This window comes from Salmo salar, chromosome 01 (genome assembly GCF_965601325.2).
Source record: "Salmo salar chromosome 01, fSalSal1, whole genome shotgun sequence".
In the NCBI taxonomy this organism is placed as follows: Eukaryota; Metazoa; Chordata; class Actinopteri; order Salmoniformes; family Salmonidae; genus Salmo; species Salmo salar.
Window position 1 is genome coordinate 21853278 of NC_138291.1, and position 18868 is coordinate 21872145.

The 18868-nt window shown below is 45.5% G+C and overlaps 1 protein-coding gene across 2 annotated transcripts in view; it reads left to right on the top strand.

The window, feature by feature from the left end:
* LOC106574446 (Rho guanine nucleotide exchange factor (GEF) 10) overlaps positions 1 to 18868 on the top strand; it is a 106497-nt gene that overhangs the window by 76078 nt on the left and 11551 nt on the right. For both annotated transcript variants that reach the window (XM_014150370.3, XM_014150449.3), the window contains 6 exons: positions 1883 to 1983; positions 2646 to 2767; positions 2934 to 3020; positions 3846 to 4075; positions 5646 to 5803; positions 13950 to 14092. In XM_014150370.3, the coding sequence (XP_014005845.3) occupies positions 1883 to 1983; positions 2646 to 2767; positions 2934 to 3020; positions 3846 to 4075; positions 5646 to 5803; positions 13950 to 14092 (841 nt within the window). The remainder of the gene's footprint in view (positions 1 to 1882; positions 1984 to 2645; positions 2768 to 2933; positions 3021 to 3845; positions 4076 to 5645; positions 5804 to 13949; positions 14093 to 18868) is intronic.

An 18868-nucleotide genomic window follows, 5' to 3' on the forward strand; every position in this document is an offset into this window, starting at 1 on the left:
GGATTTAGTCTGTTAGAGCTCTGTGCTTTCTGCTGTGGAGCAGTGTGTTTATCTCCTCTGAGAAGACAGTGCAGCTGTTTCATCAACTCATTACTATAGGAGAGTACTCCCTCCCTTCACATGGTCCCTACTGGACCTAACCAGCACCTTGTTTACTCACACTGACCCCTGAGACCACAGGGCATCACGTTTAGAGATACAACTCTGCTGCTCTCATTCCTCTCTGATCGCCCACATCTAAAAACAACACTCTCCAGAGAGAGAGAGACAGAGATGGAGAGAGGGAGTAAACAGGAAGTTGCATGCCAGAGAGATCCTTCTGTGATGCGGTATTTACGTTGGCTGTTATTAGCTGTTGTAATCATTGTTGTCTTGAATTATTCACAGCCCTGTCTGCTGTCAGTGAGCAGGATCACATGTCCCTTCAGCTGTTAGGTTCCTCTGACAGCACTGGGCTGTTCCTCTGTGTCATCTGGGGATATGGGAGTTATGTGGGCTGTATTCAAAATCTGGATCACTGAGCAGTTGCATAAATCTTTGAAAATAGTGCAGAAAAGTAGTGCACTGACTTTAAATAAAATCAGTATTTATTTACTCATGTTCATTCACTCCTACCAAACCAACATGTTTGGATACACCCCAGTGTTACATTTCAATGCACTGAGTGGGCTCTGAGCAACACACTATATAATGGATCCTGTCACTGTATCAACACTCTCTCTCTCTCTCTCTCTCTCTCTCTCTCTCTCTCTCTCTCTCTCTGTATGCCTCCCCTCTCTCTCTCTCTCTCTCTCTCTCTCTATGCCTCCTCTCTCTCGCTCTCTCTCTCTCTCTCTCTCTCTCTCTCTCTATGCCTCCCTCTCTCTCTCGCTCTCTCTATATGCCTCCCCTCTCTCTCTCTCTCTCTCTCTCTCTCTCTATGCCTCCTCTCTCTCTCTCTCTCTCTCTCTCTCTATGCCTCCCCTCTCTCTCTCTATGCCTCCCCTCTCTCTCTCTATGCCTCCCCTCTCTCTCTCTCTCTCTCTCTCTCTCTATGCCTCCTCTCTCTATCTCTATCTCTCTCTATGCCTCCTCTCTCTATCTCTATCTCTCTCTCTCTCTCTCTCTCTCTCTCTCTCTCTGCCTCCCCCCTCTCTCTCTCTCTCTCTCTCTCTCTCGCTCTCTCTCTCTATGCCCCCCCCTCTCTCTCTCTCTCTCTCTCTCTATGCCTCCCCTCTCTCTCTCTCTCTCTCTCTCTCTATGCCTCCCCTCTCTCTCTCTCTCTCTCTCTCTCTCTCTCTATGCCTCCTCTCTCTCTCTCTCTCTCTCTATGCCTCCTCTCTCTCTCTCTCTCTCTCTCTCTCTCTCTCTCTCTCTCTCACTCTCTATGCCTCCCCTCTCTCTCTCTCGCTCTCTCTCTATGCCTCCCCTCTCTTTCTCTCTCTCTCTCTCTCTCTCTCTCTATGCCTCCCTCTCTCTCTCTCGCTCTCTCTCTATGCCTCCTCTCTCTCTCTCTCTCTCTCTCTCTATGCCTCCTCTCTCTCTCTCTCTCTCTCTATGCCTCCCCTCTCTCTCTCTATGCCTCCCCCCTCTCTCTCTCTCTCTCTCTCTCTCTCTCTCTCTCTCTCTCTCTCTCTCTCTCTCTCTATGCCTCCTCTCTCTCTCTCTCTCTCTCTCTCTCTCTCTCTCTCTCTCTCTATGCCTCCTCTCTCTCTCTCTCTCTCTCTCTCTCTCTCTCTCTCTCTCTCTCTATGCCTCCTCTCTCTCTCTCTCTCTCTCTCTCTCTCTCTCACTCTCTATGCCTCCCCTCTCTCTCTCTCTCTCTCTCTCGCTCTCTCTCTATGCCTCCCCTCTCTCTCTCTCTCTCTCTCTCTCTCTCTCTCTCTCTTTCTCCTCTGGGCAGGTCTGGCAGGCCCACATACTTCAGTGCAGTGTTCAATACGTTCTCTCCGGCCATCAAACAGTCGTGGATCAGTAACCTGCAGATGGCCAAGCTGGCTCTGGGTACGTCTAATCTGGCCTCAGTCACAATCACAGACCCAATGCTCTGTCTGTTGACGTTCCGTATTGCTTGTCTCCACTGTCTCTGTCACTTTGTAGTTCCATAGAACACGGTAGTAGGTGTAGGCAGAGGGACTGCCTCTCTGCCCTTTTTCCACTTGGAAATGTTCAAACTGCCCCTGGCTTCGTGGCTCACTTCCAAAATCCAGGTTCAGTTGCACAGCAATGGCTATTTGAAAATCTATGTTTACTGAGTGAATATCATTAGTTCAAATTCACTTTTCCAGTTCTGTAGTCCCCTCTGTAAAATGGATCATTAAGTTATAAAGCCTGAATCTGGTGTATAGATTATAGAATCAGGTGTTATGTAACATATTTGGAAATATTTACTGGTTAGAATTTAGGATCGCTCCACACTGGACATAGTGTTCCTCTTTAAAAATGAAATGACTCTGGTATGGACTTGTCACTCAAACGGTGTGTGTGTGTGTGTGTGTGTGTGTGTGTGTGTGTGTGTGTGTGTGTGTGTTGTGTGTGTGTGTGTGTTGTGTGTGTGTGTGTGTGTGTGTGTGTGTGTGTGTGTGTGTGTGTGTGTGTGTGTGTGTGTGTGTGTGTGTGTGTGTGTGTGTGTGTGTGTGTGTGTGTGTGTGTGTTTTTGCTAACAGAGGAGGACAACCTGCAGGGCTGGTTCTTTGCAGAGGATGATGGTAACCAGATCAAGAAGCAGAAACATCCTCTGCTGCTCAGGCAGATGCCTGTGGTCATGTCCAAACTACAGGAGTTCAAGGTGGGCCTCCGCTCCCCCACACGGCCTCCTTCTCTCTGAGCTGTGGGCAAAGTTAATGGCTCCATGTACAGAGTCCACATCCCATGGCTGCATGAATCATTTGCTACAATGCCATGTAGGAAATGACTACAATGTGAAAACTGTGTCTGTTCCCTCTCTGTGTCAGGTGGAGTGTGCGGTCCATAACCCCGAGCCCCACATCAACATAGAGAGCACAGCAGACACCCCTGCTCTGGGACACGGCTGTGTGTGGGTGAGGACACCTGGAGGTTTCATTTTCTAAAACATATACCTTTGTACAGTATGGACACCCATGTGCTTCATTGTATTTTACCTCTATTTTACTAGGCAAGTCAGTTAAGAACACATTTTTATTTTCAATGAGGGCCAAGGAACAGAGGGATAACTGCCTTGTTCAGGGGCAGAACGACAGATTTGTACCTTGTCAGCTCGGGGATTTGATCTTGCGGTTACTAGTCCAACGCTCTAACCAATAGGCTACCTGCCATATAACAACAGATGCATACTGTCGCTTATGCTTCTAGCCAGAGCCAAGTGTTGAGAGTAGACATCTCACTCATCATCAGCTATAAAAAAGCTTTCTTCCACTCACACTGAGATTTATATGAATAATTGAACAGAGGCCCTTTCATTCATGAGCTGTAATTCTGAACCAGTGGTATGTTTACTGTATGAATCAGTTTAGTGCCTCTTAGCTGTGTGTATTTACTTCAGACACAGTGATAAAACATTCACAATACTTTGACTCCCAATGCCCTCCAGTGATGGACTGTTCCCATTCTCAATGAAAGCTCACACCTTTCCATTGTAAATGACTCACTGTTGGCCTGGATTGAGAGGGCTATTCTGTCCCACTCTAAGCTCCTACTGGTCAGTCAGCTGTGCAGCTTTCTGCTGGAGTGGTTAGAAGCATTGTAACAGTTTGTTGTTGTGATTGTTGCTCTGTAAAAGGCTTTTATTTCCTAGCTAGAGCATGGAATCTTTCCTGGTCAGGTCATGTGGTAAGGAAAAACTACTGTCCCTCCTCCTAAATGTTACTACTCCTATCCCTGTTCAGGTGGCGAGCTGCACCAACCAGATGGGTCAGATAGCCATCGTAGCCATGCAAAACTCCAGCCCCAAAGTGACAGAGTGCTTCAATGTTGAGTCACGGATCCTGTGTATGGCGTATGTACCCATGGAGCAGAGGACCCAGGAGAACGGGGAGGGGAACCCCGAAAATAATCATTCCTCAGCAGGGAAGACCAGTGATGCCCCCACGGTCTGTCTGGGCATGGAGGAGGGCAGGTATGTATGGGTTTACATCCACAAGCCTAATTACAAACTTACTGTAAGCCTACATCTGGTCTTCACCTCAACTGCAATACGCAGGTATCAAAATAAATCAACTGATGTAATGATTTGATTGTATTATAATTTCTTCATGCGGTGCATTCGGAAAGTATTCAGACCCCTTGAATTTTTCCAAATTTTGTTACGTTACGGCCTTATTCTAAAATGGATTAAGTAAATGTTTTTCCTCAACAATCTACACACAATAATACCAAATAATTACAAAGCTAAAACAGGTTTTTGGATTTTTTTGCAAATATAGAAAAAATAGAAAAAACAGCTACCTTATTTACATTAGTATTCAGACCCTTTGCTATGAGACTCGTAATTGAGCTCAGGTGCATCCTGTTTCCATTGATCATCCTTGAGATGTTTCTACAACTTAACTGGGGTCCACCTGTGGTAAATTCAATTGATTGGACATAATTTGGAGAGGCACACACCTGTCTATATAAGGTCCCACAGTTGACAGTGCATGTCAGAGCAAAAACCAAGCCATGAGGTCGAAGGAATTGTCTGTAGAGCTCCGAGACAGGCTTGTGTCGAGGCACAAATCTGGGAAGGGTACCAAAACATTTATGCTGCATTGAAGGTCCCCAAGAACACAGTGGCCTTCATCATTCTTAAATGGAAGACGTTTGGAACCACCAAGACTTTTCCTAGAGCTGGCAAACTGAGCTATCGAGGGAGAAGGGCCTTGGTCAGGGAGGTGACCAAGAACCCGATGGTCACTCTGACAGAGCTCCAAAGTTCCTCTTTGGAGATGGGAGTACCTTTCAAAAAGGACAACCATCTCTGCAGCACTCCACCAATCAGGCCTTTATGGTAGAGTGGCCAGATGGAAGCCACTCCTCAGTAAATGGCATGACAGCTCGCTTGGAGTTTGCCAAGAGGCACCTAAAGGACTCTGACCATGAGAAACAAGATTCTCTGGTCTGATGAAACCAAGGTTGAACTCTTTGATCTGAATGCCAAGCGTCACATCTGGAGGAAACCAGGCACCATCCCTATGGTGAAGCATGATGCTGGCAGCATCATACTGTGTGGATGTTTTTCAGCAGCAAGGACTGGGAGACTAGTCAGGATTGAGGGAAAGATGAACGGAGCAAAGTACAGAGAGATTGAACATCTCTGGAGAGACCTGAGACCTGAGAGACCAGAAGACCAGAGAAACTCCCCAACCAACCTTACAACGCTTGAGAGGATCTACAGAGAAACTCCCCAAATACAGGTGTGCCAAGCTTGTAGCATCATACACAAGAAGACTCAAGGCTGTAATCGCTGCCAAAGGTGCTTCAACAATGTACTGATTAAAGGGTCTGAATACTTATGTAAATGTGATATTTCAGTAATGTTTTATATATATTTTTTGCAAACATTTCTAAAAACAATTTAATCAGTTTAAGAATAAGGCTGTAACGTAACAAAATGTGGAATAGTCAAGGGGTCTGAATACTTTCAGAAGGCACTGTATGTGCAGAACATGATCATATTTAATTTTCCTGTCTCTTGTCTTCCTCTGCAGCATCATAGTCTATAAGAGCAGCCAGCGATCCAAGAAGGTCCGTCTACAACACTTCTTCACCCCAGACAAGTCTACCGTGACCAGCCTAGTACACAAGAAGCAGTGTTTATACACTGGCCTAGTGAACGGCTCAGTCACCATCTACTCCAGAGCACAAGGTGAGGCCTGTTCTGAAGACTGTCTGTCTCTTAACAGTTTATTTTTGTTAAGTTAAATTTAAATAGGTATACTATACGATGGTACTAGCTAAATTGGCTTAACCGAACACAAAATATGAATTTATTTGAATTAATAGGTGTGTTTGTTTTATATCCAGGTAGGCGTTCTGTGTTTATTTGAAATGTTCAGAAAAAGAGAACTTTTGCTTGCTACTGTGCATTCAGTCCAACCAATAAACATGAATAGAGGAACAGATTAAGCCATTCAGCCTCTTCTGACCTTTTCTCAGTTGAGGGGAAATGGTGTGTTATTAGGTTGCTGGGCAGACTCACAGAGAGGCTGTTAAGTGTGTGTTGACCCAGTCCCTGTGGCTTCCAGGTTAAATCACCAGTGTGTCCAGTGTATTAACTCTGCTCCAGGGCCTGGGCCTCCCTCTCTCTCTGAGGCCTGCTGGCTGGCTGTACGAGGTCTCACAACGGTCTGTTGCCATTGAGCCTGGCCTGGTTGCCTGGGAGAAGTCGCTAATCTACTAGCTGGTGCTGACCTATTTAATATCCTGACAGAGACACACAGTACTAGCTCTCTCCCCTGCTCTTTCTTTCCCTTTCTCTCTCTCTCGCTGTCTCTGCCAGTGCTTGTATCCATGTCTGAGTCTCTTTCTCTCTCATAGTATGAAAACACTTGTTTTTGACGGAGTAAAGTGCATTTAGTGACCGCAACATGACCACATTAAGACATGATGGTGAGAGGCTACCATTGCCAAGGCTAGCTATGTTGTTAATTAATTACACCATCTGCATCGGTATGACATGCAGCGCTCCGAGTCTCATCATGACTCATCGCTCTAGGAAAGTTATTGAGGTTTTAAAACCAGAATCAGAGAAAAAATTAGGATCCACTGTAGTTATCCATTTTCTCAGTGCCTTGAAGATCTGTCTGTCTCCATGTTGGTGTTGGTGCCTGCTCTGCATCACACTGGTTCTCTGTGGTCCCAGTTGGTCATTTCATATACATTACATTTACATTTAAGTCATTTAGCAGACGCTCTTTTTTTCTTTCTTTTTTTTTAAACATTTTTAGTCATTTAGCAGACGCTCTTATCCAGAGCGACTTACAGTAGTGAATGCATACATTTCATTTCATACATTTTTTTTCTGTGCTGGCCCCCCGTGGGAATCGAACCCACAACCCTGGCGTTGCAAACACCATGCTCTACCAACTGAGCTCTTATCCAGAGGGACTTACAAATTGGTGCATTCACCTTATGATATCCAGTGGAACAACCACTTTACAATAGTGCATCTAAATCTTTTAAGGGGGGGGGGGGTTAGAAGGATTACTTTATCCTATCCTAGGTATTCCTTAAAGAGGTGGGGTTTCAGGTGTCTCCGGAAGGTGGTGATTGACTCCGCTGTCCTGGCGTCGTGAGGGAGCTTGTTCCACCATTGGGGTGCCAGAGCAGCGAACAGTTTTGACTGGGCTGAGCGGGAACTGTGCTTCCTCAGAGGTAGGGAGGCGAGCAGGCCAGAGGTGGATGAACGCAGTGCCCTTGTTTGGGTGTAGGGCCTGATCAGAGCCTGAAGGTACGGAGGTGCCGTTCCCCTCACAGCTCCGTAGGCAAGCACCATGGTCTTGTAGCGGATGCGAGCTTCAACTGGAAGCCAGTGGAGAGAGCGAAGGAGCGGGGTGACGTGAGAGAACTTGGGAAGGTTGAACACCAGACGGGCTGTGGCGTTCTGGATGAGTTGTAGGGGTTTAATGGCACAGGCAGGGAGCCCAGCCAACAGCGAGTTGCAGTAATCCAGACGGGAGATGACAAGTGCCTGGATTAGGACCTGCGCCGCTTCCTGTGTGAGGCAGGGTCGTACTCTGCGAATGTTGTAGAGCATGAACCTACAGGATCGGGTCACCGCCTTGATGTTAGTGGAGAACGACAGGGTGTTGTCCAGGGTCACGCCAAGGTTCTTAGCTCTCTGGGAGGGGGACACAATGGAGTTGTCAACCGTGATGGCGAGATCATGGAACGGGCAGTCCTTCCCCGGGAGGAAGAGCAGCTCCGTCTTGCCGAGGTTTAGCTTGAGGTGGTGATCCGTCATCCACACTGATATGTCTGCCAGACATGCAGAGATGCGATTCGCCACCTGGTTATCAGAAGGGGGAAAGGAGAAGATTAATTGTGTGTCGTCTGCATAGCAATGATAGGAGAGACCATGTGAGGATATGACAGAGCCAAGTGACTTGGTGTATAGCGAGAATACGAGAGGGCCTAGAACAGAGCCCTGGGGGACACCAGTGGTGAGAGCACGTGGTGCGGAGACAGATTCTCGCCACGCCACCTGGTAGGAGCGACCTGTCAGGTAGGACGTATCAAAGGCAGCAGATAGGTCTAGAAGGATGAGAGCAGAGGAGAGAGAGTTAGCTTTAGCAGTGCGGAGAGCCTCCGTGACACAGAGAAGAGCAGTCTCAGTTGAATGACCAGTCTTGAAACCTGACTGATTTGGATCAAGAAGGTCATTCTGAGAGAGATAGCAGGAGAGCTGGCCAAGGACGGCACGTTCAAGAGTTTTGGAGAGAAAAGAAAGAAGGGATACTGGTCTGTAGTTGTTGACATCGGAGGGATCGAGTGTAGGTTTTTTCAGAAGGGGTGCAACTCTCGCTCTCTTGAAGACGGAAGGGACGTAGCCAGCGGTCAAGGATGAGTTGATGAGCGAGGTGAGGTAAGGGAGAAGGTCTCCGGAAATGGTCTGGAGAAGAGAGGAGGGGATAGGGTCAAGCGGGCAGGTTGTTGGGCGGCCGGCCGTCACAAGACGCGAGATTTCATCTGGAGAGAGAGGGGAGAAAGAGGTCAAAGCACAGGGTAGGGCAGTGTGAGCAGGACCAGCGGTGTCGTTTGACTTAGCAAACGAGGATCGGATGTCATCGACCTTCTTTTCAAAATGGTTGACGAAGTCATCCGGAGAGGGAGGGGGGGGGGGGGGGGGGAGGATTCAGGAGGGAGGAGAAGGTGGCAAAGAGCTTCCTAGGGTTAGAGGCAGATGCTTGGAATTTAGAGTGGTAGAAAGTGGCTTTAGCAGCAGAGACAGAAGAGGAAAATGTAGAGAAGAGGGAGTGAAAGGATGCCAGGTCCGCAGGGAGGTGAGTTTTCCTCCATTTCCGCTCGGCTGCCCGGAGCCCTGTTCTGTGAGCTCGCAATGAGTCGTCGAGCCACGGAGCAGGAGGGGAGGACCGAGCCGGCCTGGAGGATAGGGGACATAGAGAGTCAAAGGATGCAGAAAGGAGGAGAGGAGGGTTGAGGAGGCAGAATCAGGAGATAGGTTGGAGAAGGTTTGAGCAGAGGGAAGAGATGATAGGATGGAAGAGGAGAGAGTAGCGGGAGAGAGAGAGCAAAGGTTGGGACGGCGCAATACCATCCGAGTAGGGGCAGAGTGAGAAGTGTTGGATGAGAGCTCTTAGGTTCAGTCCAGTTCAGAGATAATTAAATGCCAGGTGGTTTCATTCTTACATTTCCCAGCTAAGTCACCATCAGAGTATTTATTTACATATCTGGATGTTGTAAGATGGAAAAGTGTAGAAAATCCCTGTTCCAAAACCAGGTTGAGTAAATCTGCCTTCAGTCCAACAACCGGCCAGGCAGTATCATATCATGTTCTGTGAGAGAGGGGTAGAGGATAGAGGGATAGAACATATACCTGTATCTGCTAGAAGGAAAAGTAAGAAGGGAAAGTATTCTCCTGATCCTCAGCCAGCTCAGTAAAGCCTGGAAGGGGATGTTGCAATGCTGAAGGAATGTCCACTTTGGTTCTGTCTCTGTTTAACAGAATGTCACTGTTTTCATGTAACTTCTTTACGCTAAACATCAGATGCTGATTCCTTTGTTCTCCATGCAGCAGATTATTGTGCAATTCAATGGACTTGTCTGGATATATCAGGAATATTGCCTTTGGTTTGACTGAATGGATAGTCCGAGTTGGTGACAGCCCTGTCCTCAGCTATTTTTTGTCTCCCTTAATGCTGTCACTGAGTGAAGAGATGGAGATACACTGTAGTTATAAATGCCAATTTAAAGTGTTGTTATTTCATTTGCATACTTGTTCTTCTACATGAGTGACAGAAAAGTGTTTGTGTCCCAGCTCAAGCTTGAAATGATGAATCATCCTAGCTTCAGTGGTGAAACTTGTGCATATACGTCCTAGCTATTGCTCTTCCACTGCTAAAGCGTTCCACAGGGATGCTGGTCCATGTTGAATCCAATGCTTCCCAAAGTTTGTCATGTTGGTTGGATGTCCTTTGGGTGTGGACTAGCATTGCAGTTCTTGACACACTCAAACCTGGGCGCCTGGCACCTACTACCATCCCCCGTTCAAAGGCAGTTAAATCTTTTGTCTTGCCCATTCACCCTCTGAATGGCACACATACACGATCAATGTCTCAATTGTCTCAAGGTTTAAAAATCCTTCTTTAACCTTTCTCCTCCCTTTCATCTACACTGATTTTTAAGTGGATTTAACAGGTGACATCACCTGGATTCACCTGGTCAGTCTATGTCATGGAAAGATTTGTTCCTAAGGTGTTCTACACTGTGTATATTAGATCCCATTTCCATTTGAAAGGAACAGCAGCAGAGAAGAACCCTAAGAAGTAACCCCCCAGTATAAGCCTACATATAAAACTGTCATTTCAGTTATGAAATGTGTTTTGAAAAATAAATCCTTTCAGATTGATAATGCCATCATCATTAGGTCAGTGGAAAGACATAGTAATACAGCAAAATGACGCTGCATGGTCGAGTTACAAAGCTGCAGACTCATATAGTACAGATGAAGTCGAAGTTTACATACACTTAGGTTGGAGTCATTAAAACTCGTTTTTCAACCACTCCACAAATTTCTTGTTGACAAACTATAGTTTTGGCAAGTCGGTTAGGACATCTACTTTGTGCATGAAGTAATTTTTCCAACAATTGTTTACAGACAGATTACCTGACTTATAATTCACTGTATCACAATTCCAGTGGGTCAGAAGTTCACATACACTAAGTTGACTGTGCCTTTAAACAGCTTGGAAAATTCATGAAAATGATGTCATGGCTTTAGAAGCTTCTGATAGACTAATTGACATCATTTGAGTCAATTGGAGGTGTACCTGTGGATGTATTTCAAGGCCTACCTTCAAACTCAGTGCCTCTTTGCTTGACATCATGGGAAAATCAAAAGAAGTCAGCCAAGACCTCAGAACAAAAATGTAGACCTTCACAAGTCTGGTTCATCCTTGGGAACAATTTCAAAACGCCTGAAGGTGTCACGTTCATCTGTACAAACAATAGTACGCAAGTATAAACACCATGGGACCACGCAGCCGCCATACCGCTCAGGAAGGAGACGCATTCTATCTCCTAGAAGTGAACATACTTTGGTGCGTAAAAGTGCAAATCAATCCCAGAACAACAGCAAAGGACCTTGTGAAGATGCTGGAGGAAACGTGTACAAAAGTATCTATATCCACAGTAAAGCAAGTCCTATATCGACATAACCTGAAAGGCAGCTCAGCAAGGAAGATGCCACTGCTCCAAAACCGCCATAAAAAAGCCAGACTACAGTTTGCAACTGCACATGGGGACAAAGATCGTACTTTTAGGAGAAATGTCCTCTGGTCTGATGAAACAAAAATAGAACTGTTTGGCCATAATGACCATCGTTATGTTTGGAGGAAAAAGGGGGAGGCTTGCAAGCCGAAGAACACCATCCCAACCGTGAAGGACGGGGGTGGCCGCATCATGTTGTGGGGGTGCTTTGCTGCAGGAGGGACTGGTGCGCTTCACAAAATAGATGGCATCATGAGGTAGGAAAATTATGTGGATGTATTGAAGCAACATCTCAAGACATCAGTCAAGAAGTTAAAGCTTGGTCACAAATGGGTTTTCCAAATGGACAATGACCCCAAGCATACTTCCAAAGTTGTGGCAAAATGGCTTACTTAAGGACAACAAAGTCAAGCTATTGGAGTTTCCATCACAAAGCCCTGACCTCAATCCTATAGAAAATTTGTTGGCAGAACTGAAAAAGTGTGTGAGAGCAAGGAAGCCTACAAACCTGACTCAGTTACACCAGCTCTGTCAGGAGGAATGGGACAAAATTCACCCAACTTATTGTGGGAAGCTTGTGGAAGGCTACCCAAAACGTTTGACCCAAGTTAAACAATTTAAAGGCAATGCTACCAAATTCTAATTGAGTGTATGTAAACTTCTGACCCACTGGGAATGTGATGAAAGAAATAAAAGCTGAAATAAATCATTCTCTCAACTATTATTCTGACATTTCACATTATTAAAACAAAGTGGTGATCCTAACTGACCTAAGACAGGACATTTTTACTAGGATTAAATGTCAGGAATTGTGAAAAACTGAGTTTAAATGTATTTGGCTAAGGTGTATGTAAACTTCCGACTTCAACTGTATATGGCACTATCTGTATTGCCACAGTTCCACAGCTTGAGTTCCACATGTTTAGCTCTGCTGGGACTGTACCCTGCCTGCCTGTGGCAGAGTGATTGTGGTAGGTGTTGTCACACTGCAGTAGGAACAGCCCCATCTGAACCCCCAGACAGTCCTCTTCTGCTGTAGGAACAGCCCTATCTGAACCCCCAGCCAGCCCTATTCTGCAACACTTGTTCTTCTCATTGTTTATGTGTGTGAATGGCTCAGCATAGACCGCACCGCATGCCATCACCATCCAGTCAGGGAATAAGGAAACATCTTTGCCTACCGTATATTATGTTGACATTGTTGTTATCTACTATTGTTATCTACTATCTACTATTCTGACACACACACACACACACATACTGCAGTCTGATTGGATGTTCCTAAGAAGTCACATTGACATAATGGAATGTGAAAGAATTGGTTTTGTTGACACGCTGCAGCCGAGGACAGGAAGATTACATAAGGCTGGCTGGGAGGGAGAATGATGTTTAAACACATGCCGTTTTAGTCCTGTACACTTTAGCATTTCTCTCTCAATTGCTCTCTGTCCTTGTTGCGTACACACACACACACACACACACACACACACACACACACACACACACACACACACACACACACACACACACACACACACACACACACACACACACACACACACACACACACACACACACACACACACACAAAGCAGTATCTTTAATCCACCCTAGCCCCTTACTTCCCTAGTAATTACTATACCCCAGAATGAGTGTCCCCACTCCTCCCTGTATGGCACCGCACCTTTCAATAGCTGCCTTTGTCAGTTCCCTTAAACAAACACAATTGGTGAGTCCTCTGATGTTTCCTGTAGTAGATTGGCTCTGGAGGAAATTAACTCCTTATTCAGAGTACTTCAGAGCACCTTGAATTTTGTTTAAGGATTTAATCCTACAATCTCTCCCTACACTTTTATGTGTTTGTAACAGTATAGCTTCCGTCGCTCTCCTCGCCCCTACCTGGGCTCAAACCAGGGACCCTCTGCACACATTTACAACTGCCTCCCATGAAGCATCGTTACCCATCGCTCCACAAAAGCAGCGTCAACTACTTCAAGGTCTCAGAGCAAGTGACGTCACCGATTGAAACGCTATTAGCACGCACCTTGCTAACTAGCTAGCCATTTCACATCGGTTACATGTTCTTGATCTGTTGCAATTGGGTTCTAAACTTAGGGAGAAAGATGAACGTTGCAGAGAAATGTGTTGGCTGTATTTATAATGTACCCAGTGTGGGTTGTTTAGTTCCCATTGTTGGGTTTTCAGAGTGGTCTCCTGAGCTCTGTAGCAGTAGGCAGGCAGCAGTATGTAGGAGGTGTGTGGGTTGGCTCTACAGGCGACTAACGACTCTCAGTGCATCTATATTAATTGTGAAACCTGTGAAATCATCAATGGTCTCTCCAGCATTATTATGAGGATCAGAAATGCAGAGGACATTTTAGAGGGGTTTTCTGCAGCTAATGCATGCATAATCTGAATGACCATATCTAACAATACATTAATATTCTTGCATAGTGATAGTTGGTTCACTTTAGTTTTTGGTTCTTCCAGATTCGTAGTGATCTGCCACTGTTTAGCGCTTGTAGCAGATGTGTATGAAATGTATGTGTATGCTTGTGTTTCAGATGGCTCATGGAATCCAGAGTCTCCTAAAGTGTTGAAGCTGGGGGTTCTGCCAGTGAAGGCCATGCTAGCTGTGGAGGAACATGTCTGGGCTTCCTCTGGAGGACAAGTCTTCATCATCAGCACTACCACACACACTGTGGAGGTATCTAACCCATCTCTAGCTCATCTCTTTATCTCACTTACTGTATGGATCCCTGCCTCCCTCTTTGTCTCATAACCTTTGATCTGGAAGATGGGTCCCATGACTCACACACACACACACACACACACACACACACACATAAACACACACACACACGTCAGAGGTACTGTATCTTTCCCATCTCTAATATCTTATAAATGGCCAATTTCACAGTCAAACGGATTTAGCTCACTCATCTATAGAATTTGTTTGTATTTCTCTGCACGCTTGCATTCAGTTTGTTCAGTTATCCAAATATGTCTGTTACATAGGCAAGGAGACACATTTTCTTTTCATTACCCAGAAAGTCAACAAAGTCAGTTTTTTACATCCATTGGGAAGACAACAATGCCTCTCTCAATTTGAATAATCTTTCCGACACTTCCCCTCGATAACCCCCAAGCCTCGGTGGGAAATAGAACATTGTCATGCTCTGAGCCCATATCTCTAAATACAGTGCATTCGTAAAAGTATTAGACCCCTTGACTTTTTCCACATTTTGTTACTTTACAGGCCTATTCTAAAATTGATTAAATCGTTTTTTCCCCCTCATCAATCTAAACACAATAGCCCATAATGACAAAGTAAAAACAGGTTTTTAAACATTTGAAAATGTACTAAAAATGAAAAACTGATATCATATTTACATAATGTAAGTATTCATACCCTTTACTCAGTACTTTGTTGAAGCACCTTTGGCAGCAATTACAGCCTCAAGTCTTCTTGGGTATGACGCTACAAGCTTGGCACACCTGTATTTGGGGAGTTTCTCCCATTCTTCTCTGCAGATCCTCAAGCTCTGTCAGGTTGGATGGGGAGCGTAAATGCACAGCTATTTTCAAGTCTCTCCAGAGATGTTAGATCGGGTTCAAGTCTGCTCCGGCTGGGCCATTCAAGGACATTCAGAGACTTGTCCCGAAGCCACTCCTGCGTTGTCTTGGCTGTGTGCTCAGGGTCGTTGTCCTGTGGAAAAGATCCTGAGATCCTGAGCACTCTGGAGCAGGTTTTCATCAAGGATCTCTCTGTACTTTGCACTGTTCTTCTTTTCCTCGATCCTGACTAGTCTCCCAGTACCTGCCGCTAAAAAACATCCCCACAGCATGATGCTGCCACCACCATGCTTCACCGTAGGGATTCAAGCCGAGGAGTTCAATCTTGGTTTCGTCAGAGAATCATGTTTCTCTTGGTCTCCAAGCAGGCTGTCATGTGCCTTTAACTGAGGAGTGGCTTCCATCTGGCCACTCTACCATAAAGGCCTGATGGTGGAGTACTGCAGAGATGGTTCTCCCACTTACTTTTTACATTTATTTAACCTTTATTTAACTAGGCAAGTCAGTTAAGAACAAGTTCTTACAATGACGGCCTACCCCGGCCAAGCCCTTACCTGGACGACACTGGGCCAATTGTGCACCGCCCTATGGGACTCCCAATTACAGCCAGTTGTGATACAGCCTGGAATTGAACCAAGATCTGTAGTGACGCCTCTTGCACTGAGATGCAGTGCCTTAAACCACTGCGCCACTCGGGAGCCCCTCAGAGGAACTCCCTGAACAAGGCCCTTCTCCTCCGATTGCTCAGTTTGGCCGGGCGGCCAGCTCTAGGAAGAGTCTTGATGGTTCCAAACTTCTTCCATTTAAGAATGATGGAGGCCACTGTGTTCTTGGGGACCTTTAATGTTGCAGACATTTTTTGGTACCCTTCCCCAGATCTGTGTCTCGACACAATCCTGCCTCGGAGCTCAACGGACAATTCCTTCGACCTCATGGCTTGGTTTTTGCTCTGACATGCACTGTCAACTGTGGGACCTTATATAGACAGGTGTGGGCCTCTCCAAATAATGTCCATGAATATGCCACAGGTGGACTCCAATCAAGTTGTAGAAACATTTCAAGGATGATCAATGGAAACAGGATGCACCTGAGCTCAATTTTGATTCACATAGCAAAGGGTCTGAATACTTATGTATTTCTAAAAATCTGTTTTTGCTTTGTCATTATGGGGTGTTGTGTGTGTAGATTAATGAGGATTTTCTTTTATTTAGTCAATTTTAGAATAAGGCTGTAACGTAACAAAATGTGAAAAAAGTCAAAAGGGTCTGGATACTTTCCAAATGCAATGTAGTTTTGCAAACAGGCGTGTGCACTGTAATTTTGCAAACAGGTCGTTCGATGTAGTTTTTGTCAATAGAGCCACACAGCACACTGAACATCCCTTGTGCCGTTTCATGCTCGGGAATCGTGAGACCGAACAATATGTCCTCGTGAATAGCATCCCCCAACATGTAGCGAACTAAGAGAATAAGGTGGAGAGTTTTTGAGTCGTTTCCTCTTTTATTGCAAGCTATAGCATCAATTCTTAGTTTCAGTGTTATCTGACAAAGGTATTGATATGAGTTTCTGTGCCTCTGCCTCCCCACACATTGTTTTCAGCATATCAATTGTGGCTGGTAATATCAAAGTCTGCAATAGTGTGTGGCTTCATAGCGTAGCAGGGCTTAGCCATTCACCGTAGGAAGGATTCAAGTGCAACAGTCAAGTGCAGCCTTTTCTGGTTGAATTTTACTTTTAGATGATTTGAATAATTTTTATTTCGATTTTTAAGGTTACATTACAATGATTTTGAGAGAGAAAGACAATATTAGATATATACATTTTTTTAACAGGGTTTTGGAAATTCTCTGGCGACTGCACATGGGGTTGCGACCGTTTCAGGTAGCCTTCATCAACGTTTCAAGTAGCCTTTATCAAGCTTCCCACAATAAGTTGGGTGAATTTTGGCCCATTCCTCCTGACAGAGCTGGTGTAACTGAGTCAGGTTTGTAGGCCTCCTTGCTCAAGCATGCTTTTTCAGTTTTGCCCACAGATTTTGTAGAGGATTGAGGTCAGGGCTTTGTGATGGCCACTCCAATACCTTCACTTTGTTGTCCTTAAGCCATTTTGCCACAACTTTGGAAGTATGCTTGGGGTCATTGTCCATTTGGAAGACACATTTGTGACCAAGCTTTAACTTCCTGACTGATGTCTTGAGATGTTGCTTCAATACATCCACATAATTTTCCCACCTCATGATGCCATCTATTTTGTGAAGCGCACCAGTCCCTCTTGCAGCAAAGCACCCCCACAACATGATGCCGCCACCCCATGCTTCACGGTTGGGATGGTGTTCTTCGGCTTGCAAGCCTCCCCCGTTTTCCTCCAAACACAACAATGGTCATTATGGCCGAACAGTTCTATTTTTTGTGGGGGAAAACTCATTCTGATTGGCTGGGCCTGGCTCCCCAGTGGGTGGGCCTGGCTGCCAAGTGTGCTATTTCCTTATATGAACTGTGACTCAGTAAAAACTTAGAAATTGTTGCATGTTGCATTTATATTTTTGTTCAGTATAAATACAGAATAATACAAAATGCTCTGAGACAAGGTTGAATTTTCCATCTTTCTAGGTTACTAACTGTGTTTGGCCCAATATCTATGATGTCACCTGCATTTGGCTTGGCTCTTGTTTAATTATGTTAGAGAGGTATAGTGGAACCTGCGAGGGGTCTCTCTTGCTCCTTGTCCCCCTCGCTCCCTCTCCCCAGGCCCAGAGCGTTTGTGGGGATCCCTGTCTGTCCCGCCACGGTCCGGTTCACCAGCACCTGCTGTTCGTCCTGGAATAGCAACGCTCCACCTTCCCTCCAGCATGCAGAGACTCATAATCCTGTTAGCGTCATTAAGCTCATTACGGGACTAACTGCCTGTCTTTCCCCATGGCTTACACCCTGGAACCTACATGGGAAAAGAGGGTTAGAGAAAGAGTGATGGAGAGAGAGAAAGAGGGGCAGACAAAAAGGGAAAGAGTGGGAGAGACTAAGGTGAAGAGGAAGAAGAGAGATGGGTAGAGAGGGACGGAGAGACACACAAAGAAAGGGCGCATATGGCGGCAAGAAGGGAGAGAGAGGCTAGAGAAGGTTAAAGGTCACCTGGAAGGTTCAAGTTTACGTAGATTCACTGACACCCTACCTGAACTTGTTGTTGTCACTACTGGAACCCTGCTGTGAGGCCATGAATGGACTGACTTCTTGGCCAAGCAGTTTCCCTTCATTAACAGGGTTGAGGAGGGCGATCTCATGCCACACAGCTGATACCTGTAGTAAAAGTGCCTCTCAGGTACTGGGCTGAGAAAATCACAGTGAAATTACTTAAAACAACAATATCCACGATATATTCTCTTTGACTGATACCATTAGAACAGAGACAGGGAATGTTGACCTAAAATGCCCTCAGTCATATTTGGCTTCGTAATAAGGAAAACAAAGGAGAGGCAAGTCAAACTGTGGATCTGTGAGAAGCAGACACCACTTTCCTCACAGCTCATGTTTTGACTAAAGCTGATGTCGCTATTGTGCCCAACAATCCTGCAAATCAAAACATTATTTCCACCTCTCTGATGTTTACTATTATGACACTTGGAGTAACATGGTGGATAATTCAATTCTGTCTTCTATAATGTATTCATGGTTCCTTAAAACATTCCCTAGACATAACAGTCAGTAATGAGGTGGATGTTGACGTACAGTACATGGCTCAGCCTCTTAGCAGGCGTACTGTCAGTGTGTTGTCACAGCTCAGACCGAACAGTGCAGATGATCTCCTGTCTCTTCCCCACCCTCTGTAACCACTGGGAACGTTGTATAGTACCGTATGGCCGCTCCTTAGTGATGTGTACATATACTGTCACGTAAAAAGGCATTTCCTGATC